Source organism: Equus przewalskii, chromosome 4, assembly GCF_037783145.1.
Source record: "Equus przewalskii isolate Varuska chromosome 4, EquPr2, whole genome shotgun sequence".
Classification (NCBI taxonomy): domain Eukaryota; kingdom Metazoa; phylum Chordata; class Mammalia; order Perissodactyla; family Equidae; genus Equus; species Equus przewalskii.
This window is the reverse complement of record NC_091834.1, coordinates 64,107,686-64,131,304: the sequence shown is the minus strand read 5'-3', so window position 1 is coordinate 64,131,304 and position 23,619 is coordinate 64,107,686. Positions and strand designations below refer to the sequence as shown.

The window sequence follows — 23,619 nt, the reverse complement described above, 5'->3', positions numbered from 1 at the left end:
ATACTAAATGATTCAAAAGACATAAGGGTGGACAGATAAATGAAGTCAGGCATAAGCTTATTGCTCAAAACTGCATGCCATTAGAGATGGCTACAAATTTATTTCTAGCTTTCAGCAATTAAAGCAAAGATGGTGACTTTCAATCAATCAAGATATAATTATGCCTTTATAATTGTTTTAAGCAGTGAAAACACAGAAACACATTCAATTAAATCCAGAAGCTTCTGGTCTGTCATTTTCTACACCAGCAGAACAGCAACCTCACCATACTCTCCTCCTTCGTCTAATCACTGTGTGTTTAGACTAAGTTACTGCTACTAGTACCACCAGTGTTTATTTCTGCATTCACCCATGCTGTTACCCCTGTTTGGAGTACCAATGGTTCTCATCCAGGGGTGATTTGGCCCCACCGGGGACATTTGGCAATGTTTGGAGACATTTTTGATTGTCACAATCTTGGGGAATGAAGGGATACTGTCTTTTAGTTGGTAGAGACCAGAGATGCTGCTAAACATCATACAACGCACAGGACAGCCCCCATAATGAAGAATTATCTAGACAAACTATATAATACTGAGGCTGAAAACTCTACAGTAACTAATGGAGTGTATGTGTACGTGTGTGATTTTGTTTGACTACGATAGAAATCAGTCATTTTTCTGGTTTTAGAAAACACTAGCCTTAGTTTGTACTTCAACCTTCATTTCTCTGCTCTAGAAACCCATCTATCACATGAGCTTTCATAATCAACAGAGAAGGAAAAAATGAGTCCAAAGGTTTGTTCTGGATCCTGGATACAGTGACAAAGAAATTTCAAAATAGGAGGTCTTCAGGTTGTAGCTAAAGGACATCAGAATTAGCCTACCTGAATGCATTATGAAAATCTGGGCATTGCTTAAAAAAAATTGGAAGTCATCCCATCTTTTAACTCAGCCTGAACAAATAAACCTTGCCAAATGGAATGTGTTTTACAGCATGGATGGAAGAGCTGCTGGAGAGCAAGAGAGAGTCAACAGATGGAAAGAACACCGAAGGAAACTGAGAAATAGCCATCTCATGATATCATTCAGATTTGGACTGAGAACCACATGCCTGGGCTCTTTCCTGCGCTGACCTGCTGGATGCAGGTGCACAGAGTCAGTTGTCTCCCAGCTGCCCCTCCAGCTGGGCGGCTCTCTCCCTTGCCAATTGCCTATCTCAGTGACAGAAGTCATGGGCTCATTCACATGTTTCACACAACACAATATTTAATATGACCAGTTATAAACTTGGTTTGATTTCATCATGCCCATCCTTATATTCTTCTTTTTTTTTTCTGATAAGTCACCAGTATTCTGGATATGGCAAGGCTAGCCCATAGTGGATAAACTAATAATGGAATGCAGCTTTTCTCTCAACTATCTCAGTAATTACCTTCTTGATTCTTGTAACATAAAGTCAGGTAACTCAAGATTTAGGTTGTTTCTGTACAAGACTAGCCATATGTTTTTATTAAGTTGATAAGCAGTGGTTCTGGCTGACAGCAGTGGGATTGGCAGATGTAACCTATCTGTGCTCATGCAAATTGAAAGAGTTAGCTAGAAAATCTTAGGAGTTCCTTTGAAGTCTGTCTCTGCTTCAACTAAGAGCTACTTTCTAGGGAAATGCAAATATCTCCATTGACGTGGATACAGAGGAAAACTTCATCAATTTAGACTCTACTCTGTTCATCCAGAAAGGAATTCAGCTGGAAGCTGCCTCCAAACCATCCATAAACAAAGTTTCCTCAGAGGGCCTCTGGGAAGATGATTAAATGTAATCGTTTATACACATGTTTTGCGATCAACTGGTGTGTTAATCATAGTGAATTCTTCTTCCTGCATTAATTCCTGGACTCCGCTAACTTATACTTAGTTGGCCTCCTTCGAGTTATTTTGCGTACTGCATTATCTATAAAAACATTTCTTTTATTAAATCTACAATTTAATTTTCATTAATTCAACCAGCACTTTTATCTAGTGTATAATATATAATTGCTTAATAATTCTGTCTCAAAAAAAGTAATATATATGTGTATATATTACATATAATATATATAAAAGTTATATACATACGTGTATACATATGTATATAATGAATCTATATATCTATTGTCCAAAAAATGAGCCAGGATAACTCCTAGAAAAATATACTCTGATTTTAGACAAGTGGAATAAACAAACCTGTTCCGACATGAAAGCTGCTTTCAACTGTTATCAAGCCTGCTGCTCGAAGCCTGGCTGGCTCATAAAATACTTTCTAATAGATTTCATTGCTTTGGTAATCCTGCTTATCATACATGGGAACTAATTTGACAGCGACATTTTACTAATACTCCTCTTTCAATGAAACACTTCAGAAAGCTATCTCAAAACCATATGAGTTGGGGGAGGACTAAAATGTAATTTTCTAAGACATCGAGGCATATGTCTACATGTGTGGATGACATTAAATCTGTTGCTAGGCTCTGTGTGATTAGTAGTATAGTCTCAGACAGCTTTCAGAATAGGCCACGTTAGAGAGAACTCTCAAGAACTCAGTTAAAAATAGCAGGATGGCGAAACCATTGCCAGCCCAAGGACCTCTGGTTTTATCTTTGCCAACAGCCATTTTGGATGTGCCCAGGTGAAGTGGTGAAGAGGTAGGGGTGGGGGTGGGGGAGAGGAAGTTAAGTGCAGCTGTTTGGCTGTACAATGATAGCAGGAAAAGCCCTCCTAGCTTACGTATAATGTTCGGTTTTACCGGCTATCATTATCTTAGCAGCTCTGACTGTAAATGCTATTAGCAGGTAAAATGCACATTAACTTATCTGGTCCTTCTTAAAATCTCATCAGACCATTTATCTTCTAAATTTCTCAGAGCAAGAAATTCGGATGGAAACATCTACATTTGCCTCAACTGTGCTTTTGTGAAAGGATTACAATTCATTTAAAGTGTCTGTAGGGAGCTGGGATGATCCCATCCTATACCCATAGAAATGAAATGTGCGGAAAACTTACACCACCATGTTTCTTGTTGCACTATAAAATGCAAAACAAATATTAATAGCACAATTTCGAAGGAATGAACTTACTTTCAGTGCAAATAGGACAGCATCCTTTCCTGTTGAGAATTTTACCCTAATCAAGAGAAAAACAAATAAGGGTTTAATGTTAAGAAACAGGGTCTGCCGAGGACAAAACTCTTTTTTAAATCTAACACCAGATAAACCAATGAAATCAGTCCAAGCTGTATTTGAACTCAATGCCCAGATGGTGACGATAACAGTAAAAATGAAGTTTCAAGTATCAAGTTCTAAGGCCAGGCAAAGTCATTCAGAAAGCTTTCCCGTTTTTATCCTCTGAGAAATATAATAGCTAAAGGACTCATTGGTGTGATTTTTCTCACATGGAGGGAAGATGGAGACAGTCTGGATTCAACCTTTTCACTGATAGCCAAGCCTAGCCCTCTGGAGACCAAGTGCACACACATAAAAATGGGAATCATCTGTCAATCTACCAATCCAGGCAAGGCCTTCATTCCATCTTTGCCTGTTGGAGGAGCCCAAATAATAAACTGTAACCCAAGCCCAGGCCTATGGATATGGACACTATCTGTGCTACAGATCAAGTTCACCCAGATTTCTTATTTCAGAAAGTGGTATACTATCCAGGTTAAGCCGTTGTTATGCAGTCAAAGCCAATGATGCTGACAGTTTTGAAATGCTGAGTAACTTTCCATTACCTATCTGGAAATATGGTGTAACCTCCTATATTGCATTTCTTCCAAGTTTTTTAATGCATCACACTTAAAGGAAGAAGCATATCAGAGAATGGCATTTTCTTATCTCTGACTCAGTGGGACTCACAGAGAAAAAGAAACAAACGTGGAAGAAGATTAATATTTAGGGAGCACTCGCTATGTAACAACCTACTAGATCTCATGTCATGTAACATCAGGTCAGTAGTAAGGATTTAAAAGTTAATACTTAGAATATATTAGAGTTTAATTAATATTATATATTACTATAGTCATTGTTATTAAGATTCACAAGAACCTTACAAGCTGACTATTTCCTTTTTTAGCGATGAAGAAACTGATGTTATGCAACACAAGGGTGGTAGAACCCAAAATCAAACCCAATTTTGTGTGACCCTAAAGGCGATGTTCTTTCCACTCCAGATTTTTATCCTCTTTCATTCTTTATGTTTAAGAGAATTTTATTGGGTATCTTCTATACATTAGAAAGAATGTTGTATGTTCTTCATACTTTATCTCATTTATGCTTCACAACACCCTCCAAATGCAGGTGTCCCTACCCCCTGTTTATAGGAAAATAAAGGGACAGAGACCCCAGATAGGTGGCCCAAGGTCAAGACCACACAGCTCATATACTGTGCATTTACTCATTCACTACCAGTCACTTGCATCAAGAATAGATTTAGGTACTCAAAAAAAATCATGGCTAAAAAAATGCTGGTTGATAATTAAAGAAATAGAACCACGTCTGACTCATTTTTGCATCAGCTAGACCTAAAATGGTACAAAGGCTAAGATGACTTTGAAAGAGGCTTAAAGCTCAGTCTCATTCAACCTTCCCATGGTTTTGGGCATCACGACATATTTTCATTGCCTCAAACTCTGTTATTTATTTCTGTTTGGCACAGAGGTCTCCTCTGGCTTCTCGTGACTGAAAGCAGTTGAGGACAAAGCCAGATGAGGTCAGCTCAGGCCGATGGAACAATGGGCAGAGTAAGGTGCTCTATCCGAATGGAGCAGAGCCTTTTAAAGCCAAGGCCTCAACTAAACATGACTATATGATCCCCTACGTCTGCACCTCGGTGGAAACTGCCATCTCCCCTCTTCGGGAAGTGAGAGTGGGGCTGGTGGTGTCACTAAATCAAACACAAGCTGTGAAGTCTGAGCTCCAGAGTGTCATGCAACTAGCTGTGGAACTCATATGTGACCTCGTCAGTAAGAAGAGCCTAGTAATAGCACCCACCTCAGAGGGGTGGTCCCAGCATTAAATGGGGTTAGCCTTCTGACTATAGAGAAAGTTTCAGTACATATTAGCGATGATGAGATGGCGGGGTTGTTAATGACCCCGTCCCCACAGGAACCCTCCTAGCGCTTCTCACAAAAGGTACCTCTTTGTTTCTGGGGGAGCTGCCAGGAGGGTGGACAGGGGATCCAACTGTAAAATCTTCTTTCCACAAGGCCCACATACTTTTGGAAAAAGAGATGTGTAGTAGCCAGGAAGGATAGAGCAGGCAATACAGTCTGCTTCTTCAAAAAAATTTTTTTTTAATTTCCTCAGGCAATGCAGGGGAGGGGAAGTAAGTTCTTAACAGGATTTCCACAGCAGAGCTAAGTTATCTTCCAAAGTCCTTGTGCTGGCCCCTGAGGAGGGAAAGTGTGAACCAGAGGAACATTGGAGAGACGCCTAGAAACAGAAAGGTGGCCCCTGAGGCAGGATGGGGCACTGACAAGCTCTAACAAGCCAGGGGGGAGGGGGCGGGGTGGGAGAAATGCCTGTGCCTGGAGGGAAGGAAGCTCCAGGCCCAAATATGGTCCATAAAGAAGAAATGCTAATGAGATACCAGTGACACAAAGAGCATTGACCTCCCCACAGCAAGAGGACAATGAAAACCATCAACCCTGCCACAAGTGGCAGGCCTCAAGGGAAGCTGGAAACCCCACCATGGCCTGCTGAGGCTCGTTACTCAAGCCACCAGGTTGGCACAGCATCCTGTTTTTGTCGTGTGGAATAAGGAAGCCCATTATTACTAACATGTGCTGCAAGAGTTCATTAGCACGGAAGGTTCCCCGAGGACTGGCATAAATGATGTGATCCCATCTTTCCCAATGAATATTTATAAGCAGACCATGTTCAAGTCTACTTAGTGTATCTCCCTTTTTTTCCTTCTTTTATGGGAGGTTTTCAGTTTTATGTCTGAGGCTTTTTAAAGCAAGACTAATTAGGTGTTTTTTTTTCCTTTTTTTCCTCCCCCCTTTATTCAATTGTGCAATAGCAACAGCTGTTGTTTTTTTGTGCCTCATTTGGCACTCAAGTAAAAACAGCAACTTTTTGTTTATAATAATAACAGATGTGAATAAAATTAAAAGCTGTGTATAACAGAGAAGGGAGGACATGTTCTGAATATATGGATATATTTTTTCATTCACTGGAAGGTATTGAATAGGTTTGACATTTTCCCAAAACGCATAAAACCTTGAAAGGTTTCAAGTTGCTGAGGTGAATTCAATGAAGCTCATGCTTTAAAAGATAATGGTTGCTTTATTCAATGCCCTGGAACCGTGGGTTTCTGAAAAAGAGATATTTCCATAAGGAGGCTATTTCCATTTGGGGCTACAATGGAGGCCAGGGTTAGAGAGGGAAAACTTGTCTAAAGGGGTCAGGGATGCTGGTAGGCAGGAGCAACCCCGTGGGGAATTTATTAATAAACAGCCACATATTACTTTGAATGGCTAAAGGAAGAAAACTCTGATTTGAGGAGGGAAAGAGAAAGGAGGAAAATGCAAATGATGGTTATGATGTTCAACAGAAAACCCAGCAAAACAAGCAAAGGAGTTGGAGACGTTGAAACAAAGAACTGGGAGAAGTCAGTAAGAAAAAGGAGGGTGAGGACAAGAGCAAGATAAGAGCTATTTTCACACAAGGTTAGAAACTGAGTGGGAACTGCAAAAAAGGAGGAGCAGGATTTGCAAGGGGCATGTCGCTATTTGTGAACCTGGAAGCTTCAGGGGACCTGGATTCTGTGTTCAGAAGGTGGCTTGTGACCATGCCACACACGGGATGTTTCCCAAAATGCTAAAGTAAAGAGAAAGGCAGCCTGCATTCCAAACATACCTGAGGACAGCTGCTGATGGGAACACACTGCTTCTTGCGACACTCCGTCTTGCCTTTCACACAAGCACAGATGGTGCAGTTAACAGAGGACCACATCTCTCCATCCTACAGGAGAGAGCACAGGATTCTGCCATCAGCTGTAGGCTGATGGGAGCTAATCTACCAGGCTGGGATTTCTCTACCAAGAAAAACATTTCTTATCCTGAGTGAGGGATGCCATCATTAGACTAAACAACTCTGAGGTGTCCTATCCACACCTAACTGATTTAATGTAAGATTAGATTTGAGGCGGGGGTGTGTGTGCATATATGCGTGTGTGTTCCCCCTCCAGGATATAAAAAATATTCTTGCGCATCTAACCAAGTCATATTTGCATCTTCCTCCTCCTGCATTGTTTACTTTGTTCTGCCCTGGGAGACAAACATAAGTTTTCATATCTGATGCAATAGCAACTGCCTACTTTTTCAGTTTGATAGGACTGAACTGTTGAAGCTGTCTCAGGCACCAGCAATTAATTGAGATGTCCGGAGGTGGTTAGTTTATTCTAAGCAGATGTGACATGGTTCTGGACCACACAGGACACAAACATGCAAAGAACATAGGCTAATTCAAATGACTCCCACTGCCCAGGCAGACACCTGATTAGCAAGCCATCTGAAAATATGGAGCCCAGGCAGAACACTCCAACAGCCATTTATACCATGTTCCTGCCTGTCCCATACTCACCTCTCAAAAAGCTGGGTAGCACTTTGAAACACGTTTTCTAGCCTAAAAAGGGCTGTTTGAGGAATTTCTTTGGCTCGTTGAATTTATAATCTGCAATTGACAAATGCCCAGCCACAAGAAGCCCTGTACCTCCGGAGAACATGCAGGGATGTGCATCTTTGCTTATGGGAAAAGAGATTGCAGGCAATAGAACTGGGATTGAAAACAAAACAAGGATTCCTTCCTGGGCTTGTGGATCTAAGCAACAAATTTTGTTAAAAACAGAAACTAGCTCAGCTCTTTGATAACTCTTCTTCTACCCCTTCCTTCTCATTTTTTGAAGCTTTTTAAGGACTACCTACTCTCTATTGCCTTTTATTTCTCAGGAGAGAAAGACCTAACTGATCCTGTTTCAAAGGCCATCTGACTATTCCAAATTCTCTCAGTGCACATTTCAAGAATAACCCTGGAGGCTGGCCCTGCAGCCTAGTGGTTAAGTTCGGCACACTCCACTATAGCAGCCCAGGTTCGTGGGTTCGGATCCTGCGTGTGGACCTACATCTCTCGTCAGCCATGCTGTGGCAGCAACCCACATACAAAATAGAGGAAGAGTGGCACAGATGTTAGTTCAGGGCGAATCTTCCTCAGTGGGGAAAAAAAAGAAGAACCCTCTGTAAATTACTTCAGGCTTCATTCACATAAAGGAAACTTTCTATAAGGAGTCCTTGAAAGTACTTTGCACACACCACCATCATGAGGGTGAGTCTACTGTATCGTCTGCTCTGGAGACAGAGGATGACTTTATGTAAAGAGAACATATGAGTGGCTCTGAAAGCCTGGTGTAAATGAAACACACATATGACCCCCTTCCCCTGGGCTTGACATATCGTGTCTTCTTACCAATTCGATAAGAACCAAGCCTCTCCCTCCAACTCTGTTGGTGTAATAGGAAGTCTGGCTAAGTGCAGCATGCCTGAGGAGCTTCCACATCTGACTTGACTCTGAGGGTCCCAATTCTCATGGGCATCATGAGATGACACCTTCGGGTACAGAGAGACTCCCCCCACCCCTGGGCACAAAAGACTAGATGGGAAACACCTTGGACAAATCCAACTCCATCCTGACATTTAATGGTCACTGTACAACTTCCCACTCAGGCCATCAGAAAACAACATAAAACACACCTGAGATGTGTAGCAGATGACCAGCAGACAACCTGCTAGCCCAGCTGGGGCAGGGTTCTCTCACCATTGCTCAACTGCCATGCTGGCTACACAGGCCATGAACATCCTCACCTGAACATCTTCCAAATGAGGAAATCGCTCTGTGAAAATGTAGCTTTGTGAAAAAGTTCTAAAATTATCAAGCTACAGGACCGTCAGGATTTTGGCAAGGGGCACTGAGCATCTTGGACTGAACGAGATGCTCCCAGGGATTCAGGCACCCATAGCTGCACCATCCAGGGGGACATCTTCAGTTCAACCCCAATCACCAGCCGACCACATTTGGAAAAGGCAACGATGTTTTATGGGTTTAAAATATTTTATAAAGCAAAAAAAAAAAAAAAAACCCAAATAGAAACACTTTTGATACAGTTGCTTCTCTGCCCCTATATATACTGGTTCTAAATGTTTACGTATATATAATATTGTAACATAAATAAGTACATATAAATGTAATATATTTTTATAAAATATATTTATCTTGTATATGATATATATTATATAAATAATAATATATAAATATATATAAATACACACATGCACGCATATGTATACACAACATATGGATTACTCCAATCCACACTCTGTCTGGTGTTTTCTACAATTCAATATAATACAGTAGTTCCCATGAGCTTGGCTCATGACGTACCCGGAAAATCTTGTTGCCAAACTTGCACATTTTGATGTCTTCCGGCGGCACTCGTAGGAGGCACTCCTCACAACAGCCGTCCTCACCTTTGTCGCAGCCACCAGGGTGGGAGCACTTCCTCTTACACACTACGGTAGAGTCCTGGGGACCCAAAGGCAAACTGGAAATTAGAAACGATTCCCACCTCTACCAAACATCCCACCTGGCCTTCCTTTATCAACCCACGACTGACTGCTTTAGGACATATTCTGTAGATAGTATATTTTAATTTGTTGCAATCAATCTTTCATTCACTTCAAATTGTTATTTGTTGATTTAATATCTGGACTAGAAGATGAGGAAACTATGAACAGTGTGACATATGATCCCTACCTTCTAAGGGCTTATAATTTAATGCTCATGAGACTGATGATTCTGCTCCAGCCAGCGCGCGGCTAGAAAGCCCAGCTCACTCTGAGCCAGCCAGCTTCCTTCTTCCTGTTCCTCTTTTGCATCCTTCATTAACAGTGATCTCTTGGGTCTGCTCCATGGCTTTGTGCCATCTTCCAGGAGTTTAGTGTAAAGGCAGGATATCTTTGATCAAAGAGCAAAAATTAAGAGCTAATGTTCCACCTCATGATGAAATTCCTTAGTATGTTCTGTGTTCACAAAGGAACTGAATGAGCAATTCCAAAACTGGACCTGGGTTCTAGGGCTCTTCCGTTAACCATGTGACCATAAACCGTAACCAGGCCACTTTACCTCCGAAGGTAACAAGTTCATATATGTAACTTAAAGGGGTACAGCTTGATTTCTAAAGAAGTGGTATTCCATGAACAAAACAGCCAAGTCAATTGTGCCTACTGATTCATTCAACAACACATTGGAGGAAAGTTCACAGCAGCTTAAGAAAAGTAAACTACTCTAGTTTCCCAGCCAACAAGATGCAGTTTCGCCTGGAGAACGCTGTCAGCTGGAATGACTGTAAGAGCAAAACATTCAGGAAACTTAGTGGAGACAGGGCTGGAGGGAAGCAGTGTCTCAGGGTAGACCAGCAAAGTGTCGAGTTAGTATGAGACCAACGGCAGCAGAATGAGACCAAATGAGATATAGACCCTTTGAGAGAGGACTCATTTCTGAGCATTACATACAAATAGGTTGTGCAAGTCAACCTATGTATCTTCTGTAGCTTCCATGTTACTTCTATGACTTCAAGAGGCACTTCTGATACCATCTACTATACTCCCTATACTTATATATATATATATATACAGTACAGTATATACTATACTGACCTATTCAACTGAGATTAATACAATGAAATGATCCTTCAAAAAAATGGCATTTGTTATCCTTTATTGTTAAGCCTCTAACCACATCATCTAGTGGATAGGATTTAGAGTGGAACAAGACCAGGGAGGAATGGCAGTTTATTTATTAGGTGTGTTATCTTGTACAAATCCATCTCCCTGAGCCTCAGATTCCTCATCTTCAAAATGGAGATAACACCTACTTCTCAGGTTTATTGTGTAGTTTAAATGAAATATGTAAAGTACCTGGCACAGTGCCTGGCACATAGAAATTATTATAAATCAACTCATAAACTGGAAAAAATCCTTTGTCAAATTGCATGTCTTTATTTCTAGTTTGAGAAACAAGAGCATTCACCAGCTCTCAAATAAAGCATACTTCATGGTAGATCTCCCAAGTTTTACTAAATACACACACCCACACACACAGCACCCATTAGATCATCTGCCTGGCATAAGTTAAGCAATGAGAATACAGGGATGAGATGTGCTTCTGTCTTCAAATTGCTCACAGAGCAAGAGGAGAGATAATCATGTGAACAACTAAATCGCAATATAAGGCGGTAAACAGAGCTAGTAAAGGTGTAGAGGTAGCAGAGAAGAGGGAATAATTACCACTCTAGGAGGTCAGGCAAGCCTCACTAGAGGAGGTGACATCTGAGATAGGCTGTTGTGGATGAAGAGGAGTTTGCTAATAAAATTTCAAGAAGATGAAAACACTATAGGTAGAGGAATCATTAAATTTGAAGGCACAGAGATCTGCGACCATACTGTGTTCAGAGAACTATTAAACAGTATCCTGCACCTGCCGTGGCACTGGATGAGGACGCTGGAGAGGGAAGCTCTAAGCAGATAGAAAATAATGATTATTCAAAATGATTGCAGTCTGATTCTTCAAGCATCCAATTTCCCAAAGGTGACTGTGAACTCACACTCTGATAAAACAACCTCTGGAAGGGACAGTATTAATTACGCTTCTTTTGAGCACTGGAACATATTGCCTAATCATCTCTCAAAGAATCCATGAGACCCAAAGCACGGCAAGCATAGCTAATTCCCATTCATGGGACGCCTGGCTTTCCTGTAATCAAGAGAATTGGGAATGCACTTGGGAATGCGATGTGTTTCGTCAAAGGCTCGGTGTCCCCAAGAGGAAGCTAAAACCTGTGAAATTCCTGGAGGGGGAGAGAGGTCCTGAGGACGGAGGCCAAGGCAAACAGAAGGAGTGGCTATATGTGTAGCATAGGATAATACAAACCACAGAAGAGAGGAAAGAGCCTCAGGAAAGTATTCTCAGGCTTAGGAACTCCTCGATGTTCAGTGCCAGGGAACAGACAGTTCAGCCCTTACTCAGCCACCTCCCTGAAGGAGTGCATGCTACTTAGCAAAGCATGCCTCAAGTAATCAGGAACTTCTGAACTCTAATCCCGGCTACTGACTCATAGCTGACATTGAGCAAAGCTCCTCTCTTTCCCTCTCTAGCCTTTTAGCTATTAAAAACAAAACAGCAACCATCACCAACAAAATATATTATTCTAAACTCGTGTCACACAGATGTTTGAGTTAGCTCACTAATGAATGATCCTAAAGTCCCCCATATAAATGATTCTCTTCTTGGTTTCAAAAATAAATCACCTCCTAAGTAGAGTCTATGAATGTGTGATGTGTATCCCTTTCAAATTCTGGAGCTGTGGAATTCTTTCCTTACCAGTCATTATACTTCTGGGTGCCTTTCAAGAAAAGTGAGCAATGCCTCAAGTAAGAAATGGTACGACGAACAAAACATAAATACTCTCTTCCCAAATTACCAGGTTTATCTTTGCGATGAACTGTAAATCCATGCCTTTCTTTTCTCTTGAATGTGATTAAAGCCATTTTTATTGCCACTTGTGTCAGAGAATTCATCTTGGATAATTAGAGCCAGGGAACACCACCATGTGTATTTGTCCAATTCTAGAAAGTGGCTCAGGACAGCCCTTCACAGTTCACTTCTCACCACCAGGAGCTAACTAGTTGGCCCTAAGAAGATGACAGTGAGTTGCAATTTGGCTCCTATGTTTGAACTTCCTTGTGACTTTGAGTATGATTTCCCTCACAAGATGGCATCAATAACGCCTCCTCTTGATAAGTGACTTGTCATCACGTTTGACTATAATGTTAACACTAAAACCCAAAACATGATCACTGTTGGACCACAGCCACTCAGAACCACCTTACCCTGCAGGTGCACACAGTGCAGTTATCGTAGAGAAATGAGGATCCATTGTCATAAACGTCACTGCGAAAGAGGCAGCTTCCAAATGGAAGGTCAAACACTTTCCTCTGACCTAGAGGGGAGCAATGGGAGAGTGTAAGAAGCCAGGGATGGCTCACTTTGTCATCAGCAATTGCATCATGGAACTGTTAAACATTCTCACAAGACCAGGTAAAGCTGGTGCACAAAAATAGAGCCTTGTGTCATATGTTCCCATGGGATCCCCAGGAGTCATTAATTTAGAGAGCTTTTGTAAAAAAGAGTTTGAGTCCACACTGAATCTTGTAAATTCAACACATCTTTATTATTTGTCCATCACAGTGACCTAAGATGACTTAGACATAGACCCGTACTCATGGAGCTCACAGTCTAATGGGGAAACAAACCCACAAAAGATGATCTTAATACGACAATATGGTAAGATCTAGAAAGAAGCCAGTCCGGGAGCTATGGGAACAGGGAGGACAGACAAGACTTCTTGGAAGATGTGATGCCTGAGCCGCATCTTAAAGAACAAGTAAAATTATCCAGAAGGTAGGTATTAGCAAGGAGGAGGCAGGAAAAGCCAAGAAATACCAAGAAGGGCTAGAATGAGCAAAAAGAAGAACTAATGACGTAACATTTCAGTTGAAGAAATTCCAAGCCCATTGTCATGAAGGGTGAAGCCAACTCAAAGGGCGCATAGGGGCAGAATCCAGCTCCACATGCCAAGTATCCACACTTTCATAGGCATCACATCTCTGTAGAATTAGCTTGGTTTTCCCTGATGTGAGGATTTGATTGATGACCAAAAGGTCCCAAAAAAGCAACCCCAAAAAAGGAGTACAATTCAATTTCTTCCTTTCTTTCAGTATTTGAGTTTCTACTTTCTGAAGCACATAAAAACATCCTTGAAATGCTACTTTAATTAAGAACTAAGTTAAGGGGCTGGCCCGGTGGTGCAGCGGTTAAGTGCGCATGTTCTGCTTCGGCAGCCCGGGGTTCTCCGGTTCAGATCCCGGGTGTTGACAAGGCGCCACTTGGCAAGCCATGCCGTGGCATGCATCCCACATATAAAGCAGAGGAAGACGGGCACGATGTTAGCTCAGGGCCAGTCTTCCTCAGCAAAAAGAGGAGGATTGGCAGCAGATGTTAACTCAGGGCTGATCTTCCTCAAAAAAAAAAAGAACTTAAAGATTGGCGCCTGAGCTAACATCTGTTGCCAATCTTCTTTTTCTCTTCTCCCCAAAGCCCCTCAGTACATAGCTGTATATTCTATTTGTAGATCCTTCTGGCTCTGCCATGTGGGACATGGTCTCAGCATGGCCTGATGAGCAGTGCTAGGTCCGTAGCCAGGATCCAAACCTGCGAAATCCCAGGCCACCAAAGCAGAGCACACAAACTTAACCACTCAGCCATGGGGCTGGCCCCAGAAGTCAAAAACTGATGGTCACTTCCCAGATTTATAGTCATACTCTTTCTTCTTGTAAATGATTAAAAGCAATCTCTATTTATCAGGAGACACAATGAAATGCTGAAAACACCTATAAACATATACGAAATGTTATTCTTAGAATTGTTGGAATGACAGTAAGAATTTAAAAAAGTGCTATCGTCCTATCAGAGTCAACTTCAAGGCTAGGATACAGTATAGACAAAGAATTAAATCATTAGTTTGGTTCTCACCACCAGAAGCACACTCGCCTCAAAAGATGGCAGTGAGTTATCATTTGGGTCTCATGGATGAATTCCCTGATGACCTTGTATATGATTTCTCCAGGCCTCTCTTAGTTCACTTGCAAAATGGTATCAATAATGCCTCCTCCCAATAACACGCTACCATCTCTATCTACAATGTTGATATTGAAGTAGGCAACCACAAACTCTTTCACGATTAGATAAAAGTTAGCATAATGACTGTTTTTGCACCCAGCAAGTATTAATATCTCAACTAAGAAAGGTATTCTTATGTGTACACCCAGGTCCTGAGTCTCTTGAAGTTCCTGAGAATTTATAGAGTAAATTAGAGAATTATGTGCAAAATACAAAATTCATCCTTTCTTTAGATTTTCTTCTAAGGAACCCCCTAGGATCACCCTGAAGAATCAGAAAGCTGTGGGCAGGTCACCCACCCCATCAGAATCACTTCAGTCACATCACACCTTAGTTTTAGGGTATTCTAGTATAAGAAATATCTCTAAGCAGATCTTTGCGTGTGTGTGTATTTACTAAAAAAATGATGTTGATGTCCTTTTTCACTGCTTTAAACACTTTCCTCTATATTAATCAGGGGTACATTCCTGTCCTTTAAGAATTAAAAATAACTCTGCTTCAATTGAGCAATTCTTTACAACTTGTGATAACCTGGTTTGTCTTTTTCTTATCTTTTAGCTACATGTGCTTCATGTATTTTGTAAGTAGCCTTAAAACATTTTTGGCAAAAATCAGGATATAAATAAATATATAGATATAATCAAGCTTCCTTCTCCACTAATCAAAATACATCTTCTTCATGGCCGACTTCCATACCGCCTCTTCAGAGACCCTTTCACTGCTTAGAATGAACTTCAGAGGCCCTTTCACTGTGTTCCTGTAGTTTCTTGCTTTTACTACAATTACAGTTCTCAATATTGTTGCATAGATAGAAGGATGGATGGATGCGTTGGTGGATTGATGTATCAGTAGATTGCATCAATCTACTCACCAAAAGACTTGTCAATGAGTTTATCCCCCTGAACAAATGTGACCAATGGCTTAAATTATCCCTCAATAAAATGAAAATTTTACCTAAAAATATTGATGTACAGCTCTTAGCACAGAGATCAGCACTTATTAAACATCCCTAATAAGTGGCAGGTGAAAAGTATTATCATTATTACTGGTGGTATAATTCAAATATGATCCTGGGCTGTGTCACTCCGAGAGGGAAATGGGGTGCTCTGCGTATACAAACCTGTGAGGAGGCTCTTCATTGAAAATGAGAAGAGACAGGAAGAGAACAGTGTAACGTAAAAGGTACAAGAATGTTATGTAAATGAATTCTGGTCAAGGGAAAACAACAGCAAATCAGCATCCAACTAGTCAAAAGTCTAATTGGTCTAAGAGTTCAACATCTAGAAAGCATCCTAGTGTTTTCTTTTTTTCCTTTCTGTCTTTTGTTACGTGGGTATGTTTCTTTTTACCCCATCACAGCCCAAAATAAGATAAAACATTCAAAAGAATGGTTCAGAGACTCCGTGTACAGCCTGATTTAAGCTATTTCCACATTATTTCCCTGGGGTTTAGCCCAACCAAAAAAGGTCTCATTTGGGAGCATTATGATTTTCAAGTTTCCTAAGACTTGCTATTCCTTTTTAGTCTGACTTATGACCACAAATGGACAGAAAAATCTGCATTCAATACAATAGTCATTGCTCATATGAGAAACTTCTGAGCTGACTCAGCACATCTACGGTACCAGCTTCAAAACATTCATCAAGCCCACTTATCTTCAAAGCCAGGCCCTAAATGCCACCTTCTCTGTGATGACTTCCCTGATTACATGGAATGCTACTTCCACCGGGACCCATAGCACGATGATTTCGCCCACAGTGAACTGGCAAATTCTATTCCAGCAGTACAAGCACGCATTGGCAGAACAGGAAGCACACACATCAGTGGAAATGTCTTTAGTCAGGCACATCTAAACAATCCTCCTTTCCTCTTATAATTACTTCATATTTAATCAAAAAGTATCTGTGTGTGTGGGTGTGTATAAATGTGTGTGTATGTGTATGTACATGTAGCAAGAAGGCAAACATCGTTAGACAAAGAAATAGCAATAGAATTCCTCAAAGAGAAGAAAACTGCCTTAGTTTAACAAGATACCTTTATGTGCCAATTGGGTTGTAGAAAGATAGACTTCAGGGAGTGGCTGTGATAAGCTGGGAATGAGAAAAATAAATCAACAAGATTTCTTGGATTTGGGGAAAGCAAATTATGAAAGAAAGGACAGAAGATTCAAGGAAAGAGTGTGGACAATAACTGATAGGAGAGGCTAGAGCTCAAACAAAAGAGACAAACAGTTAAAGTTTCCTAAACGTGATTCCATTTTAGCTCATTCACCATGCTTCTCTATAAAGTAATCACCCTCAGTTACTGCAAATCTTCAGTAAAATCTGCGACATAAGCCTTGATTCAATAGCACCATAGGAAGTGAAAAGACTGGATGGGTGGTGTGTCTGAAAGGACAAAATGACGTTGAAGAAGAAGAAGAGGAGAGGAGGAGGAAGAGGAAAGGAACAAAGAGAGAAAAACAGCAGGTGCAGAAACACAAAGCCGGGGGGACTAGGAAAAATATTAGCCCCCTCAAGGATCTCTGTAGATTCTAGTGAGGTTGCTGGGTGTTCTGTTGTATTCAAATGATGGGTGAAGCTACTTTGATTTGAATCATAACTAGTTGGACCTCAACTAACTCAAGGGCCTAGGGATCATATGGAAGAAGCTGACATATGGATTATAAAAAAATGCCAAGGAACCTCATGCTCTGCAGACTCGCCATCATCAGTTGTCTCCTTTCAGTTGACAACACACACGCTGCTGTCCACGTCCCTGGGGAAGCTGAGCTGCAGCAGGTTAGAGGATGGGCTGAGGAATCAGAGACTTGTGCTCAAGTATCAACGCCATAACTCACTAGCTGAGTCACCTACTAAGAATTTACTTCCTTCTCAGTACAACAAAACTAATGAGTACCTATATTATGCATTGGAATTATCTAGTACATTTAGTACCTATATGTCACAGCTTCTTGATAAATTAAGTAAGAAAAAGCATAATAAAGTGTTTTATATGGTGCCTCGTACATAGTAAATACTCAAGAAGAAATAGCTAACACTCCCTTTTTTGGCTATTATTCATTGCTCCCTTCCAAACCTCTCGTTTTGGGCATGTTATCCTCCTGCATGCTTTTGCCTCTAAAAGTAACACTTGTCTATACTCCTGTGTGTGTTTACTTCAAATGCCTTTAAAATACATTCCTTCTCATCATTGTATGTCCAATTAAAGACAGTTTCTTCAGTACTGTTCTCCCCACAAGGACATATTATTCCAGGTTGTCCAGTGTACTAGGTTTACAGATATAAGGGAAGACAAGACAGAAGAAACCTCTGAGGAGGCATCAGCAGAGAGACAAACCCTGTGCACACCTTATGTTCTTGTAATTAGAAGTAATATTTTCTCTAAGAAGCCACGTGACAGGACAATCTTGAGAACTCCAAGATAAATAATGTAGATGAAGACTCAGCAGAAAACACTGAAAATCAATTACATTGTTCTTTGACCTGAAAACAGTCACTCACCCAAACATTTGGGGCAGCACTGTCCTGGGGGGATGTGGCTAAGGTGCTGAGGACAGGAGAGAATGGGACAGACTTCTCGCACGCACTGTGTCCTGCCTCCCTGAAGAAAAGAGAGAGAAAGAAAAAGCACATTTAGAAAAGCAAGTGCATAGATATTATATAATCAAGACATCTGGAACAAACCTAGGGCCTTCCCTGCTATTAGGTCCCTGGGGTGACTGCTCAGATCCATGTAATTTCTCCCAAGGATCCTTTTATTTTCCCTGTAGGCCACACAAATTGTACCTGCAAAAAGCCTGCCCCTAAAGAGATGATTACAACATCACCTCTCCACACTTGTCACCACCTTTCTTTATCTTTTTCCTTCTCAAGACCAGCCAACTATCTCAGTTTTCCTGGGATTTGTGGCTTTCAGGACTAAAACCAGAGAAGTCTCAGGCAAACCAGGACAAGCGGGCTTCCTTTCTAACCCCAAAGCAAGCAAAGGAACCCTTTGTGTTTCCTGAGACTTTTCCTCCTCTTTCAGACCCCCATCTTTCTGTAGGTCCTGCAGACATCTTCCTCCAGGAAGGCTTCCCTTTCTGCCACAGTTTGAAGGTGTGCTGGGATGGCTCCATGAGGTTCAGATTAGAGGAAGCAGCCAATCTGCTGAAAATGGAGGCACTAAAAGCCTATGTTCAGCAGAACAATTTCACTGAATACACCAAGCTAACCAAATCTGTATCCTTAACTGAGTAGAAGGTATATGATGATTGATATTAGAAGGACTAGCAGAGCCTCAGTGGCCCATGGGAGAAGTTCTAGAACCTTCAATAATCTTCCCTGTTCCTCATTCTCCACGCTTTCTGTCCTCCAGCACCCATTGCCTCTGACACCCATTCCTTCCTTCTTGACCTCAGCATCCTTCCCCCGGTTCTGCCTGTCAGCCTCTCTCTCCTCTCTAGAATGAGAAGATGCGGTATGCCGAACTCCTCCTCCTCTATCCCTCAGCAGTGGTGCCTCTTCTTCCAGCCTCAGCAATTTGTAACTGAATCTTCAGAAAGTTGGGTGAGAAAAACAAAAAGTACTTTCTAGTCAATTTATGTCCAACAACTTTGCAAGGCTCATATGAAAACTATTCTGTGCAATATGAATTGCTATCAAATTTGTGAATAATTTAAGGTTTTACTTTTTAGAAAATCAGTAAATTTGGTAAATAGATCACTAGGCAAAAGAAATTTCAATGGATTGGCTTCTCTGGGATTTGAGCTAGAAAACCAACCAGTGGATGTTCAAGTACCTGTTGTCTCAAGCTGGTACTTTATATCTCAAGAGACCTCAGAAAATGAGGAAGTCACACCTCCAAGAGCCCTGGGCCTGGCAAGAGGTAGATTCCCTCACAGCATTTCCTCACACCTTCTCCACCACTTTCTGCATTAACACCGGACACCAGTCGACTGGATCATATCCATTCCCATCCCAGCAAACTACCGTCACCTGTTGTTTCTGCTTTCCTTCCTGTTCTTGCCATATTTATTATTATAGTTTATTTTTTGGTAGAGATGGATGAAAAGAGTAGGGCACATTATGTCTTTTTAAATATTTATTGTTTTTAAGCCACTTTACTGTTGGATTCTTCCCCAAACCAATAGAGAACATGTGAAAATACCACAAAAAGCTCTTCTGTTGTTTTTACATTATTTCCAGATCAGCAAGAATCACTCAAAATCTCCTAAGAATCCTTGGCTGTTCTCTGTGAGGTTCCTCACTCAACTCTCAACTCTGCGGAATCCTAAAGTCTGGCCTTTCACCAGACTTCAGAGGCACATAACGTGAGTCTAGGTCAGACTCTGAGGTCTTCCCCAGCTTATACATAAACCACAGAAGTCAAATCTAGAGGGAGGGCATATGCCGCCCTGAGCTATTCATTTCAAAGAAATTCATCTGCAAGCAACTTCCTAAAGTCCTGAAGCTTCAGGCCACATGAGGCTGCCTGTGTGTTGGCTTCCCTTAGGTGCACAGAGAACACATTCTTTTCATCGATAGTCTCTGTTCTTGTTGGATCAGCATCTATTTTTCAAGCATATTTTAAAATTCAAGTTTTTTTTAAAAGTATTGCATAATTGCATAGGACTTAGCTTGTCCAACACTTTGGAAAGCTGGCAAAAGATTATGTGTATTCCAGTCATTTTCCTTACCATAAGGTCAAGGAGCGAATTTTGCATACATAATACAACTGCAGTTTGTGCTTCCCAGGAGTCCGCTAAAGTAACTTGAACTCCAATCTGGGTTTGCTGGTTTAGCTGAGTTGTGTTTTGTTTGGGTTGCAGGATTGTGGCAGAGCCCAAGGCCTGAGGCTGCATTCCAATTAATGCCTCCAAAGAAAGTCCCAGGGCCTTTCGGCTCACAACCTGCTCTATGATTTCAATTCAGCAGGGACTCTGGTTAAACCATAAGCTGTGTCTATGCTGTAAACTAAGAAAGTTAAAATAGCAGAAGGAAACATTTCTCTTTCTAAAAATGCACTAATTCCTACTGTAACGACACTAACTCAGGCTCTATCGGATTATCACAATCCCTTTCTAACTAGCTTCCCTGCGTCGAGTCTTTTCCACTAATCCATCCTGGAAGGTTCAATATGTCCAGGACTCCTTCCCAACATCCAGCCATCATTTCATTATTTGATCAAATATTTGTTTAAGGCCTACCATATGCTTGGGATACAGCAGTGAATATAACATACAAAAATTACTCTCTTCATGGAGGAATTTATAGATTTATGGAGGGAACATCAAGAACTCCGCTAAAAATAGAAAAAGCCTGCTTCCCTGAGTCACCATATGGAAATACACCCACCAAACACCTGCAATGAATGGTTAGATGAGCAAGAAATATATTTTGTTGCATTGAAACACTCAGGTGCATTAGTTCTTTATTTCCACAGTTAGCCTGCTTTGTCAAGATACCCCGTAATTTTCTCTCCAATTTTCTTTCCTGCCAATTCTAACATAGAGAAGCTTCCAATGTATCTTATTTATTTGTTGTCCCCAAGTACATCTTATGCCCGCCATCTTCTTTATACATCCCTCTTTCCCTCTCTCCCCCCATCCCTGACTCTTCTCGAAATCCTGCCTCATTCAAGGTCTATCTTAAGCCTCTTCTCATCTGTGAGGCCCTCTAAATCCCTTCATTCCTCAGTAACCCCTTCCATCTTCCCATATCTCTTCTTTTCACATCTGTTCTCCTGTATTTTTGACACATACAGAAAAGTTTAACCCTCCAAGTTAGACTGTCGTGGGGGCAGGGACCAGTTCTTTGAGTCTAATATCCAAGAGCGTGATGGACTCAAGGAAACATCTCGGTAAAAATGTGCTGAAGGAAAGGAAGAGCCACCACACACAATGAGCGCTAGAATCCGGAGGAATTTTTCAGACTGCTCTAACTACAGGATGCTGAGGAGATGGCACAACTCAGGGCTGTCTGCATCTGCTTATCTTTGTATCTCAATGGGTTTTGCACATTTTAGGTACTAACTAAATGTTTGTTGGTGCTGACATTCCAAAAAGCAACACTCAACTTCAACCTACAAACCTAGTAAAATCCCTAGGATCCGGGTATTTTGTTAAATGTTTGAAAATTTCAAAATATTTAAAATACATGGAAACTAATGACTATATTCTCAACAAGGAAAGGAATGCTAGGAACTTCCATAGCACTGGTGAGTTATGATTTTCACTGTTAGCCTTTCCTTGGAAAGGTAAGCTTGCTCTTTAGAGATGTTCATTTGTCCTACTTGCATATCCAAGTGCTTCTCTGAAAGTAGCTGAAAGGAAGACATGAAACTTGTCCCAGGTCTATCTTCTGTCCCCTTGATGTTTTTATTTCAGCTGATTCAGTCAAGAATACAAATACTTTCTGTCAAAGTTTACCCTAGAGCAGCAGTTTTGTTGCATAATAAAAATCTATCTTTTTAACTATAGTGCTGAGCACAAGATGATAAAACCACAGTCATGTGCATGCAGGATGCTTCTCCCATCCCTGAGGACTACTGAGAATTGGGGCCTGGAAACCACCTGTAGCATGCAACATGGTGCTCATTCCTTGACCAGGATGCGGAGACTGGCTCCCTAACAGGAGGTGGGAAGCAGAGCAGTGTATTTGTAACCAGTCACAACCAATCAGCTACACTCAACCACATTCTGGAGCCATTGTTTTTCCACTGTTCAATTCTCTGAAGAGAATGGAGTTCTCCATTGATTCTAGATGAAGGTAGGAACAGGGGAAGAGAAAAACTGGAGGGGCTAGTGTAGGGGAGAAATACATCTTGAGTACAAAGAATTTATGTGTAACTCATAACTCTTACATCACAACAACCAGTGGTGCAAAGCTGATTTGTGAGCAGAGCAGCCACTCTGAATTACAAATTGAGTCAAAAAACTTCAGAAAAAACGCGTCTTTAGCCATGCCTCTCTTTGACTTGGAAACGCATTTTGGTAAAGTTCCAGAGCATGACAGTTACTTCCGGGGGTAAAGGTCTTGGCACTTGGCTTCCCCCATTGTTGACCAGTGCAGAACAGGAAATCAAAGCAGAGAAGGGGCAGCAGGTGGGCTGTCAGTCTGTGGAAGGAGAGTAGACAAAGGGAGAGAGGACATCCAAATTATGGTGGGTGGTGAGCCCACTGAGAGAGAGAGAATGAGAGAGTGAGGGAAAGGTACACACGGACACACATACACACACACACTACATTGGCACATGTGTACTACGTTGGCACATTTGTATATTCTAGCATGGTATAATAATTTGTGTGTGTGTTTGTGAGACTGACTTGCTAGATTAGGGCTTTTCAGCTTTGGCACTACTGACATTTGGGGTTAGGTAAGTCTTTGTTTTAAGGGGCCATCTTGCCCATTGTAAGATATGTAGCAGTATCCCTGGCCTCTATCCACTAGATGCCAGTATCACCCTTCATTCCCTGGTTAGAACAAATGGAAATGTCTCCAGATATTGCCAAATGTCCATGGGGAACAAAATCACTCTAGTGCAATGAGAACCATTGCACTAGACCAATGTTTTCTCAAGGCACTGTCCAGGAACTGCATTTTTAATGACTTTCCCAGATGAATTGAACTCTGCTGTGCAAGGCACTGCATTTTGAAAATGCCTCACCAACATGAGCTTCCAGCAAACAGGGATTAAGTCTTATTTACCATGTTAGTTCCTCTGGTAGCTGGCACATATCACAGCCTATAACATGTGCTCAAGTGATGTGTTCTGGATGATGGAGCACATATTTCAGGCGGAGGAGTTTTCTCTGGAGAAGAACCAGGCCCCATTTC

At 41.3% G+C, this 23,619-nt stretch overlaps 1 protein-coding gene across 7 annotated transcripts in view; it reads right to left on the bottom strand.

Annotated features, from left to right (window-relative positions):
• BMPER (BMP binding endothelial regulator) overlaps positions 1-23,619 on the bottom strand; it is a 234,189-nt gene that overhangs the window by 86,839 nt on the left and 123,731 nt on the right. For all 7 annotated transcript variants that reach the window (XM_070616213.1, XM_070616217.1, XM_070616214.1 and 4 more), the window contains exons 7-11: positions 18,304-18,403; positions 12,952-13,061; positions 9,446-9,586; positions 6,869-6,973; positions 3,092-3,137 (exon numbers count right to left, since the gene is read on the bottom strand). In XM_070616213.1, coding sequence (XP_070472314.1) covers positions 3,092-3,137; positions 6,869-6,973; positions 9,446-9,586; positions 12,952-13,061; positions 18,304-18,403 — 502 coding nt within the window. The remainder of the gene's footprint in view (positions 1-3,091; positions 3,138-6,868; positions 6,974-9,445; positions 9,587-12,951; positions 13,062-18,303; positions 18,404-23,619) is intronic.